A 27,914-nucleotide genomic window follows, 5' to 3' on the forward strand; every position below is an offset into this window, starting at 1 on the left:
GTTTTGGTTCCACCAGGACCACTCAGCTCCTGACCTCATTACAGCATTGGTTCAAACATGGACAAAAGGGCTGAACTCAAGAGGTGAGGTGAGAGTGACTGCCCTTGATATCAAAGCAGCATTTGACCGAGTATGGCATCAAGGAGCCCGAGCTAAACTGGACTCCATGGGAAGCAGGGGGAAAACTCTCCGTTGGTTGGAGTCATACCTAGCGCAAAGGAAGATGTTTGTGGTTGTTGGAGGTCAATCATCTGAGCTCCAGGACATCACTGCAGGAGTTACTCAGGGTAGTATCCTGGGCCCAACCATCTTCAGCTGCTTCATCAATGACCTTCCTTCAATCATAACGTCAGATGTGGGGATGCACAATGTTCAGCACCATTCGTGACTCTCCGATACTGAAGCAATCAGTGCAGAAATGCAGCAAGACCTGGACAATATTCAGGCTTGGGCTGATAAGTGGCAAGTAACATTCACGCCACACAGGTGCCAGGCAATGACCATCTCCAACAAGAGAGAATCTAACCATCTCCCTTGACATTCAATGGCATAACCATCATTGAATCCCCCACTATCGACATTCTGGTGGTTACCATTGACCAGAAACTGAACTGGAGTAGCTATATAAATACTGTGGCTACAAGAGCAGGTCAGAGGCGAGGAATCCTGCAGTGAGTAACTCGCCTCCTGACTCCCCAAAGCCTGGCCACCATCTACAAAGCACAAGTCAGGGGTGTGATGGAATACTCTCTACTTGCCTGGATGGGTGCAGCTCCAACAACACTCAAGAAGCTCAACATCATCCAGGACAAAGCAGCTCGCTTGATTGGCACCCCATCCACAAATATTCACTCCCTCCACCACTGACACACAGTGGCAGCAGTGTGTACCATCTACAAGATGCACTGCAGCAACGCACCAAGGCTCCTTAGATAGCCCTTCCAAACCCACGACCTCTACCACTTAGAAGGACAAGCACAGCAGATGCATGTGAACACCACCACCAGCAAGTTCCCCTCCAAGCCGCACGCCATCCTGACTTGGAACTATATCGCCGTTCCTTCACTGTTGCTGGGTCAAAATCCTGGAACTCCCTTCCTAACAGCACTGTGGATGTATGTACCCTACGTGGACTGCAGCAGTTCAAGAAGGCAGCTCACCACTGCCTTCTCGAGCAATTAGGGATGGGCAATAAATACTGGCCTAGCCAGCGACATCCACATCCCATGAATGAATATAAAAAAAATCATGTCTGCATTTTGTTTCATTTCACTTCATTTTTGCCTAGCATTATTTTCCCCTCTCACTATCCAGGCTTTGGCAAAAGCTATTAACAGCTTTGAATATCCTTTGAACCTTTCTAAAGCCTGTAAGAATTTTTGGCTTTTGCAACTGCATCCATGCTATTTCCATTGACATTGGAAAATTTTCTAACGTCCCCCTTCAGCCCACTGACCTCGATGGCCTTTCTGCACACGATTTAAACTACCTTGGAAGTTGCAGTTGAATATGGGAATCTGTTCCATGCCACCCAACCCTCACTTGTTAAACATTAATCTGTAAATTTCCCAAATGTTAGTCTACTCAAGTAGAATACCTCCCTAACTTGCTGCATAATTTTTCACTCAGTTGATGGATTAAGGTAGTAGTTTTGTGTTTCGAATCATAATTTTGAATATCTTTCTGTGTTTAGTTTGAAGAACAGAAAAAGAGAAGTCTTAGAAGAGACTACTGGCTTCACACTGTAAGTTCAGAAAGCCATTCTTGTGTTTACACATTCTTCTCTGTACTGTTAGATTTGTCCGGCCAACTTAAAATCGCGAGTTTCTTTAACACTTTATTTTTTTGTCCTTCTCATGTGCAACATTTTAAACACAATTGCTCTTAAAACAGCCTGGGTTCCATTTACAGCCCATTTATAGGAACATAGGAGCAGGGGTAGGCCATTCAGTGCATCGAGCCTCCCCACCATTCATTACGATCATGGCTGATCATCCACCTCAGTGCCTTTTTCCCACATATCCCCTTTGTCCAAGACCAGCCACTTACATGGAAAAATAAACTTGTGCAATGCCATCCTCCAAACACTAGTAAATATCTAGCAGTATCATGGAATTCAACTTTTCCGGTCACAATAAAACCTTAGCAGAGCCACAAATATGTTTCTCCAGGTTCGTTTTTTTTTAAATTTGTTTGTAGGATGTGGGCATCACTGACTAGGCCAGCATTTATATCCCATCCCTAATTGCCCTAGAACTAAGTGGCTTGTTAGGCCATTTCGGAGGGCATTTAAGAGTCAGCCACATTGCTGTGGGTCTGGAGTCATATGTAGGCCATGGGCTGCTTACCTGTGGAATGTTCCCTAAGCTGGTACTCCTTTGTCTTTCCTTGTCCATTATTTAATTGGCAGGGGTGAAATATTAAGGTCGCTCCAAACTTTTAATTGGCTTTCTATTGCTGCAAATAAAGTTTTCATAGAACTGCTGCCTCAAGACACTCTTTTTCTCCCTTGTGGTAATCAGTTCACTCTGTTAGAAATCACAAACCGAGATCTATGACCCATTACTCCATATTGGAGTATTGCTGAGAATAGCCCTTGAACAATATGTTGGGTGGGGCTGTAGATAGCAACACAAAAGTGCTGAGTAATGTTGCAAGGAGGCTTCAAGGGAATTTGGACAGGCTAAGTGAATAGGCAAGAACATGGCAGATGGAATATAATGCGAATAAGTGTGAAGTGATCCAAAAAAGAAAAAAAAATTAACATATTGTTTGCCTTTGCTCCATGACCTTCTGGTCGGTTATTCTCTGTGACCTTGTCCTAGCTACACTTCTCCTTTGTTATCTCTTGCCCCACCCCCATTTTACTTGCTTAAAAGCTTTGACATTTCTAATATTTGCCAGTTCCGAAGAAGGGTCACTGACCTGAAACTCTGCTTCTCTCTCCACAGATGCTGCCAGACCTGCTGAGTATTTCCAGCATTTCTTGTTTTTATTTCAGATTTCCAGCATCCGCAGTATTTTGATTTTATTTTATGTGAAGTGATCCACTTTGGTAGAAAAAACAGAAAGGCAGAGTATTTCTTAACTGGTGAGAGGTTGGGAAGTGTTGATGTCCAAAGAGACCTGGGTGTAAAGGCCTGCTCAAGTCGGGGAAAAAGATCCCGACCCGAACCCAACCAATCCACAGTGGACCCGAGCCTGACCCACCCCGAGTCCCTCCAATTTCAGCCCACGCCTGACCCGACCCGACCCCACCCGAGCCTGAGCCCGACTCAGCCCGACCATCACTTGACTTACTTTCCGACTGGGAAGCTCCACAAAGCTGCAGCGCACGCATGATGAGGTCATAGTGACGTCACTGGCTCACTGCGCAGTCGTCGGGTTCGGTTCGGGTAGTAGGCCTTTACCTGATGCCCTTGTTTGAGTCACTAAAAGCTAACATGCCGGTGCAGCAAGCAATTAAGAAGGCAAATGGTATGTTGGCCTTTATTGCAAGGGGATTTGAGTACAGGAGTAAAGATGTATTGCTTCAATTGTATATGAGACCGCACCTGGAGTATTGTGTACAGTTTTGGTTTCCTTATCTAAGGAAGGATATACTTGCCATAGAGGGAGTGCCATGGAGATTCAGCAGACTAATCCCTGGGATGGTGGGATTGTCTAATGAGGAGAGATTGCAGAAACTGGGCCTGTATTCTTTAGAGTTTTGAAGAATGAAAGGTGACCTCATTGAAACTTGCCAAAATTCTTGCAGGGCATGACAGGGTAGATGTGGATAGGATGTTTCCTCTGCTAGGTGTGTCTAGAACAAGGGGACGCAGTCTCGCAAGAAGGGACAGGCCTTTTAAGACTGAGATGGGGAGGAATTTCTTTACTCAGAGGGTGGTGAATCTGTGGAATTCTCTACCCCAGAGGGCTGTGGATGCTCAATCATTGAGCATGTTCAAGACAAAAAGTGATAGTGTTCAGAAATCTAACGACATCAAGGGATATGGGGATAGGATAGTGGGGAAAAATGGCGTAGAGGTAGATGTGATCTGTTAGAATGGCAGACTCAATGGGCTGAATGGCCTTCTCCTGCTCCTATTTCCTATGATCCTATAATGAAACAAACTTTAATTATCTTTTTCAGACTGAACATGAGAAACGCTTTCTGGAGAAAACCAATCTTTCAAATCTTGTAATTCATCAACAAAATATTAAGGGAAATAAAAACAGAAAATGCTAGAAATATTCAGGTCAGACAGCATCTATGGAGACAGAAAGAGAGTTAATATTTCAGTTCGATGATCTTTCATCAGAACTGCCCTCTCCACACATTTGACCTGCTGAGTGTTTCCAGCATTTTCTGTTTTTTATTTCCGATTTCCAGCATCTGCAGTATTTTGCTTGTGGTAAAATATGTAGTGAGTTCTGTACTGAATTATATTGATCTCCTAAGTATGATTGAAGGGTATGCTTGATTTATCCCATAAGCAATATGTGTTAAGTGCATAGTCTGAGCATGTAGCAAAACAGCAAAATTACCATGCTGCAGGAGCTCTCGATAATTCAATTGACAAGTAATTTTTTTTCCGTCTTACCAGGGAATAGTTGTTAAATTAATAACCAAGAAACTTGGTGAAAAATATTACAAGAAGAAAGCAGTGATAAAGGTAAGAATATATTTTTTGGTCTCCATAAAAATATTGAGCTGTAACTTGCAATGCTTGAATTGTAGAACCTCGATTAATGGAGTGGAGTAAACCTTTTCCCTTGCTGCTCCCATTCTACTCAATGAATAAGGGAAACTGGTAAATAATTGAGTCTCCCAGTGCTTTGCTTGACAGTGTTATAGATCTTTGATCTATTTGGATCAGCTAATTAAGTTCTCATCGTAGTGGATAAACCCACCTTTTTTCATTTCTTGGGGGGAAAAAAAATGACCCTGCTGGCCATCTAATCTGAAGCTAAATCTGAGCTGCAGTGATAAATTCTGCGAGATATTGGATTTCTAGATAGCTAGTTATCCTGCTGGATCAATTACTTAACATCTGAACAATCAATTAGAAGTGCTCAATTGAATTTTAGCTGGTTTAAGCAAAACTAAATCCTGACTCCCACAAAAATATTCCAGAGGCTAATCCAAGTTTCATTGCACTGATAAAGGCCTGAAATGATTAGCTGTTACACTATTTACAATAATTTAGGTGTGAATCTTGGCTCAGCGGTCGCTCAACTGCCTCTTGAATCAGAAATTTGTGGGTTCAAGACCCAGTCCAGAGACTGGAGCACACAACCTACACCAACACTATTGTGTAATACTGAGGGAGTGCTGCAATGTTGGAGATGCTGTTTTTCAGATGGGGCATCAAACAGAAGCCTTGTGTGCCCTCACAAGATAAATGTCAAAATCTCATGATGCTATTCAGAGAAGAGCAGAGAGTTCTCCCGACGTCCTGCCCAATATTTATACCTCAACGAACATCCAAAACTGAGGTTCTGATCATTTATTTTATTGTTATTTGTGAGACTTTGCTGTGTGCCCATTTGTTGCCATGCTCCCTTAAATAACTATAAAGCACTATGGGATGCTGAAAGGATGTGATAAATGCAAGTCTTTTTTACACTCAGCTAAATGTGCTAATGGAGTACGATTCAACTCGCATTGCAGGAAATTCAAGAAAAGTACACTGCCATTATTAAAATGATCGATTCTGGAGACAAACTGAAAGTTGACCAGACTCATTTGGAGACGGTTATTCCAGCCCCTGGTAAATCCCATATTTATTAACTGTTCTATTTGCCCTACAGGATTGTTGATAGTAATGAAAATGCGCCTGTTAATGATATTGGCTGAAAGATTATCACATGCCTGTCATTTTAGGTAAGAAACTGTTTGTGGTGAATGGTGGTTACCGAGGAAATGAGGCCATTCTGGATTCAATAAATGAGAAAAACTTCAGTGCTACAATAATCATAGATTCTGTAAGTACACATTTTCCTTCTGTAAGGAAAAGGGTAATGAAGCTGCCATTGCCTCAGTGTAATATATCTCAAAGAAATTGCATTGATCTAACTAGTTTACAGATATCGATGAGTTAATGAACATTAAAATAAACAAGTTGCAAAAACCTCAATGCATGACTAGGTTAGGATAATGACTGGTGTAGCACTGGTGAGAAATAAAATTAAATGTTTTGCTGATTTTGGAATCTTAAGTCACTTTGCTGCTCCCATGTAATTTTGCATAGAATATCATACCTTTAAAGCTATTGCCATGGTTCTTGTAAGACGTGGGATTTTCTGCTTCTGTATTTGACAGCCCACAATTTTCTGAAAATTAAATTGAATCGGCAGAAAACCATGGGATGAGAAGTGTAGAAGTGGAAAACCGCTGCCTGTTGAATTGGAAAGGTTTTGCTAGATTAGATTTGAATTTGGGGATTAACTGCTATTTTTACAGATCGGTAATTAATCATCATTTCTTCTTAGGGTCCTTTGCAAGGGCGGAAGGTTGAAGGTGTACAGTATGAAGATATTTCAAAATTGGCATAAGCAGTCTTAACTGTAATTTCCAAGCATCATGTTGGTGTCCACATTTTTTTTCAAACACAAACTCTACTGTGTCAGGGTTTTAAAACATTTTCATCTAACTTCAATATGCATTTTGAATTTTTCTGCTTCCCCACCTCCTGAGAGAATGCAATTCATATTTTTTATTTTCATACATGCAAGGGACAGGTGTATGGGTAATGTTTCTTGTTTAATATAATTACTGGAAGTGAACTATTTAAATGCTTTGGTGTTGTCGTTCAAGAACTTGAAAATGTCAAAAGTCAGCATTAATTTATATATTTGAACAGAAAACAAATAAAGCTTTATTTTCATTTCTTAAATATTTGTGCTTATTTTGTAGTTATAAAATCAAACCTAAAACTTATCCCATGTGTTTAATATCCCTTTTAATTGCATGTTCTGGTATCAGACCTAATTATTTTACCATAACTTATAACATATGCCAATTGTATTGTTAAGTTCACTTGGCATTTGTTAGTCTTCATTAACTTCAGCCTCCGCTGCAACAACATCCAGCTCTCCAATGGAAGCTAGAGTACACTGAGTGTACATAGCTGGAATTTCTTTCTGGATATTCCTCAATGTATTAATTCATAGGTCAACTTGTGAGGTTCATATATGCATATATTGACCAAACCCCAATTTGGGGACCATATATAGGTGAGCAGTTTATCCCTGTCCATCCATTTTTCTCTAAGAGGTGTCAAAAGCAAAATGACAGTGCAGGACAGACTTCCTTTAAAACATGGATTGTGACTTGGTTATTTTCTAACCACTCGTGTAGCTACAAGAATTGTCCTAGACAGTAGCTTGAACATCTTTCTGTATCCACAAACCCTGCCGGGCTTGGGGCAAATGTCCTACCATATTGTGATTCCAGCAGACTTATTTCTCTCCAAATACACAATGCAAGTACTTAACCAATTCTGCTTATAAGTTGGACATAGTGGAGGTCTCTTGAAGAATGAGAGCATACCACATTGAAGATAATGTACCACATGCTTGCATTAACATTGTGCCTTTATTGAGTACATATGCTGTGTTTAAAAAAAATTGACAGTGTCAATCATGCATTTGAAAAATCACAGTCTGGATAGAATTTGCAAAACCCCATGTGTTCATTCTGCAGTACAATTTTTCATCCATTTTTGTAAAATCAATATGCTCCTAGCAACATTCATTCAATCTACCACAATAATCAAAATAGATGAACAATTTTGAAAAGCAGATCAAATGGAGTTAATGTTTACTTTCTCAGGTCGCCTGGATGTTGTAAATATCCTATGCCCTGATTCCTGACCATTTATCTAATCTGCAGTGGTGAATAAGCCATCCAGTGATTGTTAAAATTTGTATCCTACCAAAAAGCTACAAGAAGTTTATTTAAGTTTTATGACTGAAATTTTGGTAATGTGTGTCGAGTATCTTACTTGATCAAAACACCAGTGTTTTTGTTGAAACCAATCATGCTAGAGCATCTTAATTTCTTGGTTAGAAAATAGAAAAAAAAGCAGTATTTGTTTTGAAACACTTCCGTTTATTGCAGTCAATTGCAGCATTTCTTTGTTTACAATTTCAAAATATGGTCAATGGAAAATTTTATTAAATCTATAAACATCCATCGTAGAATTATGAAGGTTTCTCTTCTACATCATTATACAACCTTCACTATATGGAAATCTCAAATGTCAGTAGAGCAGACCCTTTTAATATGCCGCAGGATGCCTTTTAATACATATCATAAATGGGTTTTTAAACTGTTATATTATGAAGAGAGCCAAAAGTTGTATGAAGAGGTATAGGGTTATAGAACATGATCACAGTTATTTAATGCTTTGGTCAAAACAACATTCCTGTGCCTATAATGACAAGTTTTTTTTTAAATAAAACTTATTTTCATTATTAGTTAACAATAATTTTTCTATGCTGCAGATTCTCTTTTTTCCTCTCCTGTCTAACTTTCTAGCCATTGCAGTGTCAAACTATTAATGGATGCTCCAAGAAGCTGTGAAGATGTGGGACAAGATAATTTTTGAAATGTCCATCAATAAATCCTTTCCCGCCGTTATGGACAAACCAGCAATGGACATCCGTTCCATTTACTGCATCTGTCCTGTAGTCTTTCTGCCAACCCCTGTAGGACAATGGAGAACATGATTATACAAGACCATGCCACTTGCCTTCCCACTACAAATGTTTACTTGAGGAAAATTATACAATTTCATAATCCAATCCAGCACCACCCCATATAATCTACTTTCCTGTGTGCATAACAAATCCTTCTATTTCAAATCTAATTTGCTCTTTTTTTAAAAACTGAGTACAAGGAATAACCTATGGAATGAGCAGGGAATAAAAATATTGACTGGCATCACAGGGATGTGGCTGTAATCATGAGATGGAGACAAGAGGGATAAAGAATGTTTCAGAAAGATTGGGCTATTAAGAAAAGACTTGCACTTGTATAGGACATAGGACATCCAAAAGTGCAAATAGCCAATTAAATACTTTTGAAGTGTAGTCACTGTTGTAGGAAATGCAACAGCCAATTTGTGCACCCAAGCTCCTACAAACAGCATTGTGATAATGACCAGATAATCTGTTTGTGATGTTGATTGAGGAATATTGGCCAGGACATGAGGGATAACGCCACTGTTTTTCTAAATAGTGCAGTGGGATCTTTTAGAAAGCAGATGAGGATGGGGGCAGGGACTTGTTAAACACCTCATCTGAAAGACGGCACCTCTGACAGTGCAGCACTTCCTCAATACTGCACTGAAATGCCAGCTTTGATTTTTGTGCTTAAGTCCTGGAGTTGGTCTTGAACCCACAACCTTCTGACTCAACTGAGTCACAGCTGATCTGCTATTAAGCTTGACAGAGGAGTGGAGTTGCTGGTACAGATGACACTGGCCGTTGAAATTAGGAATGATGAGCACAACAAAGTAATAGGCAATATATATTGCCTGTCAGCTCAAGGTAAACAGATAGATGACAAGAGGCTCTGGGAACCTGCTGCAAGGAACTATAATATATGTTGGTCAAAGGGACTTGCATATCACAAAGGTTACAGCAGGGGTAACTGAAAGGAAAGTGCATGTAAGTAATTTCTTAGAAGTGACTGCTTAACACATCCTGTAAAGCAAATAGTGATTTTTTTTTGTTGCAGGTAAGCCTAACACATCCAATTTAAACATTTGTTATTCAGGTGGCTTAACATGTTTTATTCATCCTTTTGGCTACCTGTCAGTGATGGCTTTAGGCAAATTTGCAGTTTGTAGCAAGCGACGCTTAATCAGCTGAAGAAAATGAATCTCCAAGTGCCAACATGGCACTTAATGGGAGTATTTTATCAACTCGCACCTCCCTCTGGTTGCCTTGTAACAAAAATCATGGTAATTATTCTGACTGTGCCAGTACAATATAGCACACACAGTTGAACTTGACTAGTCAGGTGCTCATGAACATACAAATAATTGAAATCAAAACTTTAATGGCCAATAGTCTTAATAAGTTTGTATTTTGCTTAGCTCTCCTGTAGTATTAAAAATTAGTAAATTATATGGAATGTAGATCTTTACATATTTATAATAAAACTATAAAAACACAATAGGAAATAAATGGATCTATTTGACTCTGACTTGGGTGAAGCATTAAGTGTCAAGCAGAGTCTGGGCATTCTCCTGTCCCACTGTTGCAAATTAATGGGCTAAATGTTATTAGCGTGGCGCACATCACGGCTGCGCGCTTTATAGAGTTATAGTTATACAGCACAGAAACGGGCGCTTTGAACTCAGCAGCCTTCCAATATGGAAGCACCGCTGCTGAGCCCCACACACTATTTCATGCAGGGGCTCATTTAAATGGACGGGGCGGAGCAGCTGCCCCCATGATATAGAGGGGAAGCCACTCCATCCCGGCAATGGCGTCCAGCGGTACTGCACAGACACCGGCACTGGCACCATATTTAAAGGGCTTCAAGCCCTTCAGTTGAATTTACGTTTTTGAAGAGAAACTGATTTCATATTGATTTTAATAAAATAAAAAAAGCTGGAATCCCCTCTACCGCCCATCCCAATGATCACACGCTTTATTTTTGGTCCTTTCCCACCAGAAAACTCTTTATTCCCAACGAGACCTTTTCCCCCTGAACTTGGTCACCATTGCCCTTCAACCCCTTCCCACCGCCAAAAAAAAAGGTTTTCCTTACCCCCGCACCCCACCAGTTTCTTGCCTCAACTGCGTACGGAGTTCAAATATCGGTGTGGGACGGCCACCGGGACCAGGTAGGTTCATCTGCATTTTAAAAATTAATTTTAATATTCAAATGAAGGCCTTGTCACCTCCAGTAATATGCGGTGGGACCTTTTTGGCATCGCGGGAGGGGGGTGGGGGGGCGCTCCTACAAGTATTTTACAGGCCCCCCCTGCTACAACCCCTGACGTCAAGGGGCTAGTAAAATTCAGCCCAATGAGTGAGTTATTCCAAGCTATTATTGCAAACCTCCCAATTACTGGTTACATCACACCATAAACAAAAGGTTGGGAACACCAGAACATTAATAGTATAAGAAAAGCTGAAGAGGAAATCAACAAAATGATTTTTTTAAATTTAATCTTTATCACTCACATACCTAGTTACTGTAATTTTGTGTCCTTTCACTTCCATGGTGGCTTGTGGTTTATCTGGATCCAAGCCTGGGTGGATATTGTAAATGTTCACTTCAGGTTCATGGATGAACTGACCTGCAATGAGTATCATTTCTTTAAGTTTGTGGATAATTTGGCACTACTACAGAAGAGGTTTGACTGTTTTATATGTTGAAAGGCAGAAGGTTTAATGTTTGCTGTGGTTTGGATGATGAACAACTACTTATGCAGGTTAATGTAGGAATGATAGGTTCTAGTGTATCATGGACCACACATTTATAATACAGACTTCAGAAATGTTAATGCATAGTTTTTCAAAAATATTTGCCTTTTCAGTAAAATGACCTTAGCAATACTAAATGCAGTGTATCTACTGTACTGTAGATCTATTATCAATGTTCAGGAAACAGAAGACCACAGAAATTTTGCATTTGTGTTATCTATTTAATGGAAAACAAGAGTCAGACCATAAGAAGCTGATTGAGACAAAGGGGATAATTTTAACCCAAGTTGCCAGGTGGGAAACCCACGGGATTGGGTGAAATGCCAGTTTTACACGTCAACTTCAATGGACAGTAAAATAGGGTGGAGTTGAAAATCAGCGTTGCAACTGATCCTGTCAGTTTCCTGACCAGTGGGTAAGGTTACGTTGTCCCCCCCCCCCCAAAGAAGTTATTGTAATTAGAACAAAGAACAGTACAGCACAGGAACAGGCCATTCGGCCCACCCAGGCTGCGCCGGTCTTGATGCCTGCCTAAACTAAAACCTTCTGCACTTCCGGGGACCGTATCCCTCTATTCCCATCCTATTTATGTATTTGTCAAGATGCCTCTTAAACGTCGCTATCGTACCTGCTTCCACCACCTCCCCCGGCAGCAAGTTCCAGACACTCACCACCCTCTGTGTAAAGAACTTGCCTCGCACATCCTCTCTAAACTTTGCCCCTCTCACCTTAAACCTATGTCCCCTAGTAACTGACTCTTCCACCCTGGGAAAAAAGCTTCTGACTATCCACTCTGTCCACCTCTATCATGTCGCCCCTTCACCTCTGTCGTTCCAGTGAAAACAATCCGAGTTTATCCAACCTCTCATAGCTAATGCCCTCCAGACCAGGCAACATCCTGGTAAACCTCTTCTGTACCCTTTCCAAAGCCTCCACGTCCTTCTGGTATTGTGGCGACCAGAATTGCACGCAATATTCTAAGTGCGGCCTAACTAAAGTTCTGTACAGCTGCAGCATGACTTGCCAAATTAAAATTAGAATCACTAACTGCACCATTTGTGATTTGTATACTTTTATTGAAAACTTGTTTTCCCCATTCACTACCACTTTGGATATAAAGGACCTTAATAGATGATCACTTCACATACCAGAATTAGCAAACTAATAAATTGACACCTAATGCAGTGGATGTGGGCTAAATTAAAACATACATAAAGCAATGGCATTAAGCCCTAATTCATGAATGGTCTTTTTGGTTTGAGCAGATGTAAAATGTCACATTGAGCCTAGAAACAAGATCTGAATGCCAGTGACCTGTATGGGCCAATTGGTTTCTATCCCTACATTCTTAAACGTAACGGTTTTATATATATTTGATGGATGCAACATTATGAAACTCTTGCTATATCAATTCGGAGTTAATGGTTTGCGCAATAAACAACTTGAATACTAAATATTTACCAATCAATCCATGGACATTTGTTGAGAAACTGTTTGTAGGAGGAGCGTAAAATCCCAGGAAATCCACATTGGTTGGATGATTTTTCCAGACACGGTGAAGTAAGATCAGGAAGACCATATCTTCTCCCACAACGATGGTGACATTACAATTTTTTTCCACTGAGACAACAACACTAGAACAGGAAATACACAAATCGTTTGAATAGATTTCTCTACATTCACTGAATCAGTGTGAATGGTGCTTCAGAGCATCCCCGCTTGGTTTGTTGTTGAAGGAAATGCTCTGTCCGGCTTCTCCACGAATGAGGAAATGTGGGGAACTCAGTGCCATTGCTGAATACTGAGGATTTGGGGTCAGGATATAGGATATAGGATTTTAATTCAGCTTTCATCTATGTCCCTGAAAGGCAGGGACATGGTGAGTTTTTTTTTAATGTATGCAATTTTGTAATCAGTTCGAAGTATATGACTGGATTATCAATTGATGGCTCTCTTTCAAAATAAACCAAAAATAATTGTAAAAATCTTTTCCTCCCAAATGGTTTTTCCATAAAACAAGCTCATTTTGTGAATCTGACTCCACGGCAGTGTCCCGAGTCCCAGAATAACTTTTGTTGCTATTTGCTGAACCCAGTTTAAAGCATCTGTGCCATTTCGGAGGCACAGCTCCCAAAAGTGCATACAACATTTCAAAAATGGACTCGCCAATAATCTATGTCAGGCAAAATAGCTTATTTCATCCAGCAGTCTAATGCATGACTGGCCTTGTTGATGGCAGTTTCACCTTGAGATGTTTTTATCCCTGAGTAGCATATTATCTGAAAACAAAGGTTGGGTCTACAGTTGGCCTGTCATTCTTTGAAGAAGGTTGCCCCCCCCCCCCCCCCCCCCCCCCCCCACAGGCCCCAATGACTAGCCCATTTCCCCCCGCCCCGCCTCACAATGGGGACAACTCTACTCAAGGGCCATGAACCAAAATCACCAACATCTGATTTTTTTTTCCCCTTCACTTCAAATGTGCACATTTCGCTGGCCATCATCTCAAGAATTACAAGTAACAACTCAAAACTTCCCACAGGCACTTGAGAATTTTTCAGTGTTGCATTCTATAGCTGCATGAGCTTACCTAGCATGAGTTAGTATGCTTGACTCTGACCACCAAAGGTGCGTTTTATGTTTCCCATCTTTCAAGCGTATCTTCTCTGTGCTGATCTCAAAACTCAGATTCAGGTTGGTAAAATGGAGCCCAATCGTGCCAAAATAGGTGTTCAGCTTATTTGTGGTTTTCTTACCACCAATAATTTTACCATTGATCACAACACCTGTCAGCAGAAAAATAAAGTGGCTGTCTTAAAAAGGGACACAACCAGTCAGGGCAACTATTTTTGTATAAATGCAGTTATCAAGAGTTGTGATGGCAGAGCTGGGGCACGGTTCACAGTACGAACGCTTTATTCCTTAAGGAAATAAAAGGTACTTTTCTTGTTGCAGTATCATTTCTCTACCAGCAGATGCTGGTGTTGCACTATGTATAATCATTTACTTTTTGTTGACAGAATTCAACAACAGTATCGGCTATGGCTTATCTCTTCTCCCTTTTTGCTGCTTTAAGGGGTGTCCCATCATGTACAATCAAAGGCTTCAGCATTCCTTGTCCCAAAGCTTCTGTGCAAGACTAACAAACTTTTTTTTAATGGCCTGTATTTTCTGCTAATAATAAAAAGTGAGGCTATCAGCACCCACCATTATGATGGCGTAAGTCAGACAGCAATTTCCAGAGTATGTACATGTACAGTTAAAGAAATCCAGAAGTTGCTCTCTGAGTTACTTTGCTCCTCCACAGGGCTACACTCTAATAGAACCTTGGCATAAGACTCAGCATTGAAATCCATGCAATGGTGCAAAGTTGGGTTACATACCCACTCTTTACCAACTAAACATGCCAGAAAATGTTAGAGCTGGTGCATTCAGGAGTAACTGAATTTTTAATGGCAAGGCAAGTGATAATTACTGACAAACAACCTCTGATCCAGAAAATTTAACTTTGCAAGTGTGGAGTCTCATCCTTCAGAAGTTAATTAAAGTTGGAGATTTAAAAAAAAGTTTAAAAAAAAACTTTTCTGTCTTTTATCTCTCATTCCCATCATTCCTTCCCAATCTTTAGTCCACTTTCTGTACAGGATTTACATCTAAGTTATACTTCCTGCTTTATACCTCCTGGTATAGAGCATTCTTCAATCTGATTGGCTGCAGAGCCTTGATGCTGTTTGTCCTGCTCAAACACATCACAGATGTCTTGTAGCTGATACCTTGCTAGCTCAGATACCAGATTAGAGCAATTTTTCACTCAAAAGTCTGCGAAAACCTTGTGGTCAGCCATCAGCATAGTGAACAGCAAGTGCCATTCCTTCACCACTGACTGCAAAATCTGGCTAATGCACTTGATGCTGCATGAAGCCCATGCCTATGAGGTGAATAATCACAGGTAAATATTTTTCTGAAACCAATGATAATTGAGAAAACACTTCAGGATATTAACTGACGACTCAGCCGGGACAAAATCCGAAATTAAAAGAAAGGTGAGAAATTAATGGATGAGTCTGGAAGACAGAGGAAACAAAGGTTGGAAAATAAAAAAAGAAAGAGTTTGGCAGTGCTCAAGGATATCAATTTCAATGTAAGGAGTATAGCAAATGAAGCAGATAAGCTGAGAGCACAGATAGGTACGTGGCAGTATGATATCATAGCTATTACAGAAACTTGGCTTAAGGAGGGACAGGAATGGCACCTCAATGTTCCTGGTCACAGGGTTTTCAGACGCAATAGGGAGGGAGATAAGAAAGGAAGGGGAGTGGCAATTTTGGTCAAGGAAACTATTACAGCTGTGAGGAGGGATGATATGTTGGAAGGTTCATCAAATTAGGACGGCACAGTGGTTAGCACCGCAGCCTCACAGCTCCAGCGACCCGGGTTCAATTCTGGGTACTGCCTGTGTGGAGTTTGCAAGTTCTCCCTGTGTCTGCGTGGGTTTCCTCCGGGTGCTCCGGTTTCCTCCCACATGCCAAAGACTTGCAGGTTGATAGGTAAATTGGCCATTATAAATTGCCCCTAGTATAGGTAGGTGGTAGGGAAATATATGGACAGGTGGGGATGTGGTAGGAATATGGAATTCGTGTAGGATTAGTATAAATGGGTGGTTGATGGTTGGCACAGACTCGGTGGGCAGAAGGGCCTGTTTCAGTGCTGTATCTCTAAATAAAAATAAATAAATTACAATCCACAACCGATTCTGGCACCTGCATTTGTGTAATGCTTGAATGTTCTTTATAACATAATGGGTAGATTTTTATTTCCATCACCTGCGTGGTAATCTGGAGAAGATCATCGCCTACCCGTTGATTTCGAATGACTGAAAATCAGGCATATTCCACAGGGGGAAGACAATCCACTCCCATCAGATTACTGCCCAGGTGCTGAGGACAATAATCTACCCCATGCTTTGCTGACTTATTCATATGTTAAACACTCCCAACCCAGCTTGCATAGATTCAGAATGTTTCATGTATGACCAGCACAATTCCTGCATTAATGAGGAGTGAAAATGTTTCATTTTATGCTCATCCTGAAAATACTACATCCAATTTAATAGATGGTTATGTCATAAATATTTCTCAATGAAGACATTTTCAGTTTGGGTCCTTCCTTCTACCTCACAGGTTACATTCCCAAACCACAATTGTCCAGATTTTCCCCTCTTTTTTTGCACATCCTCTGTGATTTGTCATTGGTATTCTTATCATCATTATTCTTCACACAATCAAACAGACAGGAACCCACCACACTGGATTATCTTCACTAAATATAAGATTGCTTCCAAACTAGGACTTCAACCCACAATCTCGGGGGTGGCGGGGGGGGGGGGGGGGCGATTTTTACCTATAATCAACTGGCGAACAACAGGCAATCACAAATTGGCCACCCGTTTTACAGCCCACCTGAAGTACCTTTCCAACAAGTGGCCAAATTGCTTTTTGCCCAGCGATAAAAGTTAAAATTAAACCCCCACCCCGATTAGCAAATTTTACTAACTGCTAGCCCTGATTAAATATCATTCATGGCGAAAAATCTCACTTGTAGCAAGCCCAGTTTGTTCAGTAATCTCATTAATGTCCCTCACCAGTTGGCCCCTAACCAGGTATGTATTGTCTTTGCTGGATGGTCTCTTTAGCAGTGACTGGGTAGCTGTTCAATATCACCACTTCCAAGACCATCAAGGTGAAAATCCCTTCCATGTATACTTAAAATAGCGTTTAAAAACCTCTTCTAAAAAAATGTTTAACCCAAGTAAAATGAAATATTAAATAAAAACACAAAGTGCTGGAAATACTCAGCAGGTCTGGCAGCATATTTGGAGAGTCTGTTTCTCTCTCCACAGATGCTTCCAGACCTGCTGAGTATTTCCAGCACTTTCTGTTTTTATTTCAAATTTCCAGCATCCACAGTATTTTGCTTTTATAATACTATATTACTTTGTTTAGACTACATAGTTTCTTAATTCATACATTTTTTATATTTAAAATGAGAGGAATTAGAGAAACAGTCTTCCGTTGTTGTCCCTAATCCTGGATTATACATTTAATAACAAAGATTAAAAGATAGGGCTAAAAATAAGAGTGCTTTGCAAAAAGTAGGCTTGTTTTTCTGTTACCTTTGACAGGATCTGACACCAGGTTCAGGATTTTTCCAGGCTGTGGATTGATATTGAAGCAAACATCCTGTTTACTTTTGGGCAGGTGAATGATGAAATGGGGATCATTTTCAACTAAATAATAAGAATACATTCATGATTATTAAACTGGTTTCAGGTAACGTATGTCCCACTTCTTGAATTTGGTAGAAATAAACAAAAAATATTCACTTAACATAACCGTCCTAATGCTATATTTTTGTGTACAGCACAGCAGCAGATAGAGGGATAGACAAACTGAGATTATACCTACCCTAGTAGCAACAGTGACCGTAGGATTGTGCAGGGGAGGGCAACTTCTTGAGGAAAAGAGTTTTAGCTTATTTTGTGTTGGGATCACAATCTTCTAACATAGTTCAGCAACATAGCCGTCAAAATATGTAAATGTAGATCATGTTTCGTGCTTTATTTTCCCCACACCAACTTTCTCCCTTTTCCAAACCCATCCCCTGCCAAAGGCATTGATTCCTTGATGGGTTACTGGCCAAGAGGGTGTGGGAAAATGGCGCACTGACACGGAACACAAAAGTCCGAGTTTTTCAAGCCTGTATCCTCAGTACCTTGCTCTACGGCAGCGAGGCCTGGACAACGTATGTCAGCCAAGAGCGACGTCTCAACTTAATCCATCTTCGCTGCCTCCGGAGAATCCTTGGCATCAGTGGCAGGACCCTATCTCCAATGCAGAAGTCCTCGAGGTGGCCAACATCCCCAGCATACACACCCTACTGAGACAGCGGCGCTTGAGATGGCTTGGCCATGTGAGCCGCATGGAAGATGGCAGGATCCCCAAGGACACATTCTACAGTGAGCTCATCACTGGTATCAGACCCACCGGCCGTCCATGTCTCCGCTTTAAAGATGTCTGCAAACGTGACATGAAGTCCTGTGACATTGACCACAAGTCGTGGGAGTCACTTGCCAGCGTTCGCCAGAGCTGGCGGGCAGCCATAAAGGCGGGGCTAAGGAGTGGCAAGTCGAAGAGACTTAGCAGTTGGCAGGAAAAAAGACAGAAGCGCAAGGGAAGAGCCAACTGTGTAACAGCCCCAACAACCAATTTTATCTGCAGAGCCTGCGGAAGAGTCTGTCACTCTCGAATTGGCCTTTATAGCCACTCTAGGCGCTGCTCCACAAACCACTGACCACCTCTAGGTGCTTACCCATTGTCTCTCGAGACAAGGAGGCCAAAGAAGAAGAACAGTTCCTTGAGAACTTACAATGGATATTTTTCATGTGTGCTTTAACAGTGTTGGCAGGTTAATTGAGCATGGGAGACATCTGATCTTTCTCGCCCAAGCTCCTCACGTGCATACTTCCAACAGCACAGCTCAATAACCACAGGAGTCTATTTACCTGCCTTTGATGCATATCTTTTGATACCCCTACCTAACAATCTATCAATTTCAGCCTTGAAAATTTCAATTGAACCAACAGCCTTTTGGGGTTGGGGTTGGGGTGGTGGGGAGACATTTCCTGATCTCCACTACCCTTTGAGTGAGAAGTGATTCCTGATATCACCCCTCAAAGGCCTAGCTCTAATTTTAAGGTTATGCCCCCTTGTTTTGGATTCCCCCACCAGAAGAAATAGCTTTTGTGTGTCTACCTTATGACATCTTATTTTAAGCCCACTATTCGTCCCTTCGCTCTTGAAGCTCTGGACTCCGGCTGGGATCTGGTTCTGTGGGAAAAATGACCTGCCCAAAACCTGAACCTGCTCGGTGAATGCTAACAGGTCAGTTGACAAAGATCCCACAGTTGAGCCTGATCCAGCTCTCGCTCAGCATCCACACGCATATATTTTCAAGAAAAGGTCACTGGATAACAATCAGGAGCAAGGGCACTAATTGATTTTGCTGCTCCCTAACATGGTACTGAGGCCAACTATAGCGTCCCTAATATGACCATACATAAAAATCTGCTAACTCCGAGTAGGCCAGGAATCAAATCTGGAACTTTCTGGTCAACACAGGGTACAACATTGGAACAAGTGCATAACTGAAGTGTCCTCCGTGGCTCTGTTGATAGCACTCTAACCTTGTTCAAGTCCCACACCAAAACCTGAGCACAAAGATCAAGGCAACACTCCAGGGCAGTACTAAGGGAGTGCTGCACTGTTAGAGGTACTGTCTCTCGGATGAGGTGTTTAAACAGAGGACCCCGTCTGCCTTCTTGGATAGATGTAAAAATCCCATGATACTATTTCTAAGAGGTACAAGGGCTTTGTCCCTGGTGTCCTGGCTAATATTTATCCTTCAATCAACATCACACAAAAAAAACCAGATTATATGGTCATTATCACATTGCTGTTTGTGGGAGCTTGCTGGATGCAAATTGGCTGCTGCGTTTCCTACATTACAACAGTATCTACCCTTCAAAAGTACTTCATTGACTGGAAAGCACTTTGGATGTCTGGTGGTCATTAAAGGCGCTATATAGTCCTACAGCTGATTCTTAAGAAATTCAGAAAACAGACCACAAGATGAACATTCTGCTATATCAAACTGAATTTTAAATACAGGGTTTTAAAGTTCACCCAGTTGGGAAGAAAATGAGCTGTAAATAGCATTATCCGTGATATAATCAACATGTACAAGATCATTACCTGATGTGACAGGAATTCTCAATCCTAGTTTTGAGTCAATTTCAGGGCGAGTTAGTTGTTGAGGTGAAGGAGTAGCTAAACCTTTTGAAGCCCAAGGTGGAATGCTAGCTTTCTTCTTTCCAATAATAGGTGTTCCACCTACATAAAGAGTACCAAGTCAGAGTATAATCTGTTCATTTATTTCCATTCAGGCAAATAACCTTTATTAGACCTTTATTTCGCTATACTGCCTCCAATGCAAGTCTATGCTTCCTTAAATATGGAGACCAAAACTGCCCACAGTATTCCTGGTGTGGTCTCACCAAATTGTAGCAAGTCCTCTTTATTCTTGTACTCCAATCCCCTTGCAATAAAGGCCACCATGCCATTTGCCTTTCTAATAGCTTGCTGTACCTGCATGCTAACTTTTTGTGTTCCTTGTACAAATATACCCAAGTCCCTCTAACATCATTTACAAGTTTCATGCCTTTGAAAAAATATTCTGCTTTTCTATTCTTACTACCCAAAGGGAATAACCTCATACTTCCTCACATTATACGCCATATGCCACCTTGTCACCCACTCACTTAACCTGTCTATATCTCTTTGGAGCCTTTTTGTGTCCTCCTCACAGCTTGCATTCCCACCTAGCTTTGTATTGTCAGCAAACTTAGATACATTACTCTTTGTCTCTTTGTTTAAGTTCATTAATATAGATTGTAAATAGCTGAGGCCACAGCACCGATTCTTGCAGCACTCAAGATAGGATGGTTTTAAGTTATAAGTTCAAGTTGTTCCTAGAGGAAAGCCAATGTTCTAGTTAATTTAATGGTCTATATAAATAAACTTCAGTTAGTACAGCTCATTACTATGTTACATGCTATATTTTGATTATACCCATGCAAAGATGTAAAGCTTTCAATACAACTTGATTAATTGCCTATAATTTGACATTGCTACATAAAACTATTAATTATCCACACAATTTTTAGTAATTATTTGCTCACTTATAACGAACATGTATGACTTCAGTAGTGCAGAAATTAGAATTTCTCTAACTTTTCAATAATAACAATTAATACTGAGCTTGTGACAATTTATTGTGTGGATTGTTATATATTAGAAACTGATCTGATGTTCTTTAAAGTGGAAGGAAAGTTTGAGGGAAACACTTAGAAAAATATTTTGCATCTTTTAAACATGGAGACCCATCTTGCTGTTAGGTCACTCAGCATACCAATGCATCCCAGATTGGGCTCCATTGAGTGCATTGGCAGCCAATGACTTTTGACCAGCTCTAGACCCAATAATCAAACAGTACAAACATTCTTAATACTGTATGTTAACTGACCTCTACAGCATCCATTTCTGGTGCTCCGAGGAGAATCTGCCAACAGCATCTGACCAGTTTCTTCACTTTCTACCAACATGGCAGTTACAGGGGTTACAAATTGGTGAACCAGAGCAAGAGCTAAAATTCTGCTTGTGATATTCCTCTTCTGCATAGCCGATTGAGCCAGCATCCTGTTGTGAAATGGAAATTGAGGCAATGTATCTTAAATGTGAGTAAACCACAGTGGATGACAAAAAGAACAATTGAAATAATGAAATATTATGAAATAATATTGATGAACAATACTATTGTGGTAGATGTATAGATTTTGTATCTATTATCAAATACTTTATTCTAAAGGGGTATTGCGGTCAGGAATATTTAATGACTGGAAGCTGTATTATGTGACATCATACAAATACTGTGGTTTATCAAATTCCTTTCATCTTTTAATGGAGGTGTTGTGACAAAAGTGCTTCTGTGTTTTAGTAAATATATTTTTTGAGGATTCATTTTTGAGAGATTGAAGAAATGTTAAATTTTGGAGTTTTCAAAGGGGGTCATGTAAAGGCCAATTGAAAAACAGTCCCTGGAAATGTTTTTTTAAAAATAAAGGGTCATGGAGTAGTCTTGTGAGGAAAACAAGCCTTTCCAGGAAACCACCTGACTTCCAGCAACAACAACAAGCCTTTCTAGGAAAACACCTGACGTCCAACCCAAGAAACAACAGAGAACTTTGGATACCTGGAGAAATTGTTTACAAAGAAGGGACAGGTCAAGATTGATGGAGGTCAAAAGGTTGTTGGTTTTGCTTTTGAATTGTTTTGAGTTGGGGTTGAACTGTATAAAAAGGGAGAGAACTTCCAAGGAGAGATGAGAACTTCCAAGGAGAGAAAAGAATTCCCAAGGAAGGAGAGACCACAACCCAGCTCAACATTCCAGCACCTCTCTAAAAGACCCTGTGAAGTCCACTGTGTCAACTCATCTCATCTCCTGTCTTTGAAGAAAAGCCCGCTAAATTAATTCTCAATGCCGCCTGAAAAGAACTGTTCTAAAAGATCCCAGTGACTCAGCTACATTTACCCAGAGGCCAGACTGTATGTTTTTGGAACACAACATGTCTTATCTACTGTTTCTTCAAGAATGAGCAAGTATTCAGCCCAAGTCTTTTTTTGTCTGTAATAGAGCTCTAAAAACAAAAAAAATCCCATTATTTTTCCAGTATGTGTGTGAGTTTGAGGGGGCGAAGGTAAAAAGGGTACTTTAATATTTCAATCTGTGTTTATGCTTGACTTCATTATTGGTTAAGATTTGTTTTATAATAAACTGATAATTTTGTTGTTTATTAAAGAAACCTGGTTGGTGTGTTTTATTCTGGGATAAAAATGGAGTCTATGATTGACCGTATTGGTAAGTAGGGAAAAAAATGTCAATATATGTTGTGACCCATGGAGAAATGGAACTAGAATAAACAGTGCACTCCTCCCGCCTTGGTCATAACAGTGTAAATCATTAATTTTAAGCAGGTTAATGTCTTAGTTAAAATGGTGGAGTGAGCCATTAAGCATATCTCACTGAGAAGGTCATGGCATGTTTATCCACCTGGGAAGAAGCACAACCATGAGAGAAACTAGTTGTACCCTAATCACAGTGTATCCTGTTTCCATTGTTGTCCCCAGTGAAGGAGGTTACTATGAGACAGGGCATCTAGAGGGGAGAAAATGCAGCAAATAGGAAAAAAAATCATATTTGTTCAAAACAGCTTATAAGACTCCCACAGTGTTTCAACTGGCAAGTGTGTTTTTCAACGATGGATAAACAGACCCAGCAACCATACAGATTTGATCCCTGGCTTGTTTTGAGTTAGTTGATCTTAGCCGGGGTAATAAATTGACCCCCATACCTCAAGAGTTAAGATGAGGTCAAATCAGCTAGAATTCACTCATGTTCATTATCTAGTGCTGGATATTCCCACTGGAAGTCTGACGAGAACAAGATTGGCTTGATTGTGGTGCTTCCCCTATAATTGAATAGATTTTCAACAGTGCATAGGTGCACTTAGGCAAGGCAGCAGAAGGCTATCAACAACTGTAGAATCATACCCGAGCAGAAATTCGTGTTTTGAGCGCAGGAGGACAGGTGGAATAAAAAGGAAAAAGTAAAGAAAAATGATTACCAAATAAACAAAGATATTGTTGGCTTAGACTACTAACCTCTCAGATAACAACTGGTTAATAGTAAGGTAGGCCCAGAGCTGCTTTGCAAAATCTGAAAGAACATATTTCTGCTTAGCTAGAATCTTGTCAAGCTCATCTGTTGGGGCGTCTACTTGAAACATTAGGTCACCATTTGCCTGAAAAATAGAACATGTAATGTACGTATTAGGGTTTCACATTAGTGCATTATATTAATCTCATCACTGGCCTACACTCCAGAATTGCCACAGACCCTACTCCTATCTAATTTTACCGGCAATGTGTGGTGATGTCACAGAATTAAAAATTTCCTATTCCTATGTCCTATTTGCGCCACACAAGTGCCGGGCAATGAACATTTCAAACAAGAGAGAATCTAACCATCTCCCCTTAATGGTCAATGGCATTACCGTTGCTGAATCCTCCACTATCAACATCCTGGAAGTTCCCATTAACCAGAACTGAACTAGACCAGCCACATAAATGCTGTGGCTACAAGAGCTGATTAGAGGCTAGGAATTCTGCGGAAGGTAACTCACCTCCTATCTCCCCAGTGCTTGTCCACCATCTACAAGGCACAAGTCAGGAGTGTGATGGAATACTCTCCACTTACCTGGATGGGTGCAGCTCCAACAACACCCAGGAAGCTCGACACCATCCAGGACAAAGCAGCCGGCTTGATTGGCACCCCATCCACAACCTTTCAATATTCACTCCCTTCACCACCACGCACAGTGTGTACCATCTACAAGATGCACTGCAGCAACACACCAAGGCTTCTTCAACAGCACCTTCCAAACCAGTGGCCTCTACCAACTAGAAGAACAAGGGCAGCAGATGCATGGGAACTCCACCACCTGCAAGTTCCCCTCCAAGTCACACACCATCCTGACTAGGAACTTTGTCGCCATTCCTTCACTGTCGCTGGGTCAAAATCCTGGAACTCCCTTCCTAACAGCACTGTGAGTGTACCTACCCCAAATGGACTGCAGCAGTTCAAGAAGGCAGCTCACCACCACCTTCAAGGGCAATTAAGGATGGGTTCGGCACGGAGCCGCCACGATATTAAATGCAGTGACTCATTTAAATGGCCGTAGTGGACTGTCGCCCCACCCCCCCCCCCCCCCCCACAATGACGTGGATGGGGTGGGCGGTCCATTCCCGGCAACGGTGTCCAGCATCACCGCACAGGCGCCGCGTCATTTTTAAAGGGCTTCGAGCCCTACGTAACAATTTAACTATTTAAAGAAAAATCAGATTAAACGTTATTAAAAAAATTTAATGAATATCTCTAGTCCCTCTCCCACCCCCTAATAAACATACACTTCATTCTGTTTCCTTTACCCCGCCAAACAAATACTTGCCTTGTGTACCTGACCTTCCTCCCACCACCCCACAAATTTCACTAATTTTTATCTTTAACCTTCCCACCATCCCCTTCACCAATCATATTAGTTTGGCCCTGCTCCCCCCCACCCCCGCACGGAAATACTTACAAGTAATTGTTATAACCACAACAAGTATAATATTTTTACTAATACCCAAACCGTTGTACTAAGATCAATGCATTACTTGGTGCACTTACTGAGGATGCAGTCACCAGGCATTGTAACGTTGAAGTGTCCTTGTTCTTCAGTTTTCCTGCTACAATTAGCTCAGAACCGCTGAAATACTTGTCAAAACTATTCTGTGTCACATCTGAAACATCGTCGTCAACATAGTGTATGTCAACCTTTCTCAGCAATGGAGTGGCCACTTCTTCATAGAAATCCTGTCATTCACAATTACAATCACAGTCTGATATTGTGCATCTAAGCTGGACTTGAATGTTTCAACACATCAATACAGTAAAATCACATGGTGGGACTTCATCCCCCAGTGCCAGGTGTAAGCTTTTCAGAAATAAAAACGCTCAAGCTGACATATTAGTAGGAAAAACGAGAAAACAGAGTGACAGATACTCCAACATACTTCTCCATGGAATGGCTGGATGAGAACTCATAAACTACCACATGGTGTAGATGGATGTGGACTCATATGCTTCCAAATGGAGTAGTTGCAGGTGGACTTCTGCTGTCAAGTGGTGACCTTACATTTTTCCCCCCACAGGGATAGAGGGAAAAGTCAGAGATAGACTGACTCTCACCACTCTAGGTGCTCTGTTTCACCTCCAGGCGGCTGGCTCGGGCGTAGATTAGGCAGGGAGACCATGAAACACATCTCTTTGCAGTAAAGAGATCCTAATGACAAAGTAACCTTAAGGTGGGGTACAAGTTGAAGTGGGCAAAACAGAAGAACAAGTATATGAGTACACAAAATAACAGGTTTTTAAAAGAAAGTAGATCAGGCTAAAATAATCCTAATGGAGGCAATATTCACTTGATGCTTGCCAACATAAATATGTAAAAGTTCTAAGAAGAGACTTGGGGTGAAATTATGATTCTTACCTTCAATTTGCCCAAGAGAAATATATTGATAAAATACATGCCATCATTAGTATATATTTTTCTTTGTCTAATAAACAATAATGAATAATAATAGTACTCCTTAAAAATAATTGCAAGCTCAGCCCTCCCACCTACTGCCTGGAAAAGGAGAAGGGTTGGGGGAAGAATTGGATTTATTGTCATTGCTTCCACCATAACGGAGCTGATAACAGAAATCAGAAACAATGGGAGGTAAACAAAAGGAAAAACAGAAACAAAGGGCACAAACTGATTGTTATTAGTACTGCATTACCGTCAGCTGACTGGATGCGTTAACATTTGCATGAATGCGCCGAGCGACTCCTCGGTTTTCGAGAGCTATCCTTTCCAGGAAGTCATAGTCCACGTCAAAACCAATTCCAAGGCAAAAGAGCGAGAATTCTTCCTGCATTTGTTTTCTGACATTCCTCTGTATGGTGCTCAATTTAATTTCACCTTCATATTAAAGTCAAATTCTAAAGATTAAGATTTCTGCTTTGCACAATTTTTTTTACATACAAAATATACGTATAGAGTGGAATTAATTCACTTGTCAACAGTCGCTACTTTTGAATGAAAAGGAAAACTTGCATTTATATAGCACCTTTCACAACCTCAGGACATCCCAAAGAGCTTTACAGCCAAAGACATACTTTTGAAGTGTAGTCAGCTAATGTAAGGTAGAAAATGCGACAGTCAATTTGCACACAGCAAGCTTCCACAAGCAGCAATGTGATAATGACACGATAATCTGCTTTGTGATGTTCACTGAAGGATAAAAATTAGCCAGGACACCAGGGATAACTCCCCTGATCTTCAAAATAGTGCCATGGGATCTTTTACATCTACCTGAAGGGGCAGCTCAGGCCTTAGTTTAACGCCTCTTCTGAAAGCACCAACAGTGTAGCATTTCCTCAATACTCCCAGTCTTGGTTTTTTGAGCTCCAGTCCTGGAGTGGGACATGAACCCACAACCTTCTGACTCAAGTGAGAGTGCTACCAGCTGAACCACAGGTGATACAAATAGATGATTCATGGTTAGTTATCCAGCAAGGAACCTAATTAATGGCTCTCAGATATATCACGTTAAGAAAATTTAACGGTGCAGTATAGTGAAGTAAAAGTGGCTTGTAAGCCAATTGCCTTGTTGACACAATCGTCGACACGATCACTTCCAAATACTTTCACCTTTAATATAAAGTTAGTGGTAAAGGTAGAAAATAAAAGTTTTTTAAAAATATACATTAAAAGTCAATTATCACCTCAGCAGTTGCTTCATCGCAAAGTCCTTTGTTTTTAAACAAAGCAAATAGACATTCAGGATACTGGGTGAACTTGCATGGTGCAGGTTTGATATATGACAATCAAATTGGCAACAGTGGTCTAGAAGATGAGTTTGTAGAATGTTTTCGTGACAGCTTCTTGGAGCAATACGTTGTAGAACCGACTAGGGATAAAGCTATCCTGGATCTCATATTGTGTAATGAAGCAGGGTTAATAAGAAATGTCATAATAAAAGAAAAACTGGGAAATAGTGATCATAATAGCACGGAATTTTTTGTTCAATTTGAAAGTGACACATTTCAATCACAAAAAAGAATCTTAAACTTAAAGCCAATTACGAAGGTTTAAGGGAGGAATTGGCTAAAGTTAATTGCGTAAATAGACTGGCAGCTACGGCGGTAAATGAACAGTGGGAAAC

General features: G+C 40.7%; 2 protein-coding genes across 4 annotated transcripts in view; one reads left to right on the top strand and one right to left on the bottom strand.

Moving 5' to 3' along the window:
* The window catches only part of kin (Kin17 DNA and RNA binding protein), a 32,905-nt gene extending 26,046 nt beyond the window's left edge, over positions 1–6,859 (top strand). The window contains exons 9-13 of one of the 2 annotated variants that reach the window (XM_068059513.1): positions 1,694–1,744; positions 4,590–4,658; positions 5,657–5,756; positions 5,870–5,970; positions 6,478–6,859. In XM_068059513.1, coding sequence (XP_067915614.1) covers positions 1,694–1,744; positions 4,590–4,658; positions 5,657–5,756; positions 5,870–5,970; positions 6,478–6,540 — 384 coding nt within the window. In that variant the 3' untranslated portion in view covers positions 6,541–6,859. Of the gene's footprint in view, positions 1–1,693; positions 1,745–4,589; positions 4,659–5,616; positions 5,757–5,869; positions 5,971–6,477 lie in introns of those variants that run through there. The other variant, XR_010977696.1, reaches the window with a different exon arrangement.
* A 1,218-nt stretch (positions 6,860–8,077) lies between these two features.
* Positions 8,078–27,914, bottom strand: part of itih2 (inter-alpha-trypsin inhibitor heavy chain 2) — a 56,315-nt gene continuing 36,478 nt past the window's right edge. For both annotated transcript variants that reach the window (XM_068059514.1, XM_068059515.1), the window contains exons 12-21: positions 26,487–26,668; positions 25,333–25,518; positions 23,766–23,905; positions 21,571–21,743; positions 20,241–20,378; positions 17,603–17,716; positions 14,021–14,216; positions 12,895–13,067; positions 11,195–11,306; positions 8,078–8,695 (exon numbers count right to left, since the gene is read on the bottom strand). In XM_068059514.1, the coding sequence (XP_067915615.1) occupies positions 8,539–8,695; positions 11,195–11,306; positions 12,895–13,067; positions 14,021–14,216; positions 17,603–17,716; positions 20,241–20,378; positions 21,571–21,743; positions 23,766–23,905; positions 25,333–25,518; positions 26,487–26,668 (1,571 nt within the window). In that variant the 3' untranslated portion in view covers positions 8,078–8,538. The remainder of the gene's footprint in view (positions 8,696–11,194; positions 11,307–12,894; positions 13,068–14,020; positions 14,217–17,602; positions 17,717–20,240; positions 20,379–21,570; positions 21,744–23,765; positions 23,906–25,332; positions 25,519–26,486; positions 26,669–27,914) is intronic.

Source organism: Heterodontus francisci, chromosome 27 (genome assembly GCF_036365525.1).
Source record: "Heterodontus francisci isolate sHetFra1 chromosome 27, sHetFra1.hap1, whole genome shotgun sequence".
Lineage (NCBI taxonomy): Eukaryota > Metazoa > Chordata > Chondrichthyes > Heterodontiformes > Heterodontidae > Heterodontus > Heterodontus francisci.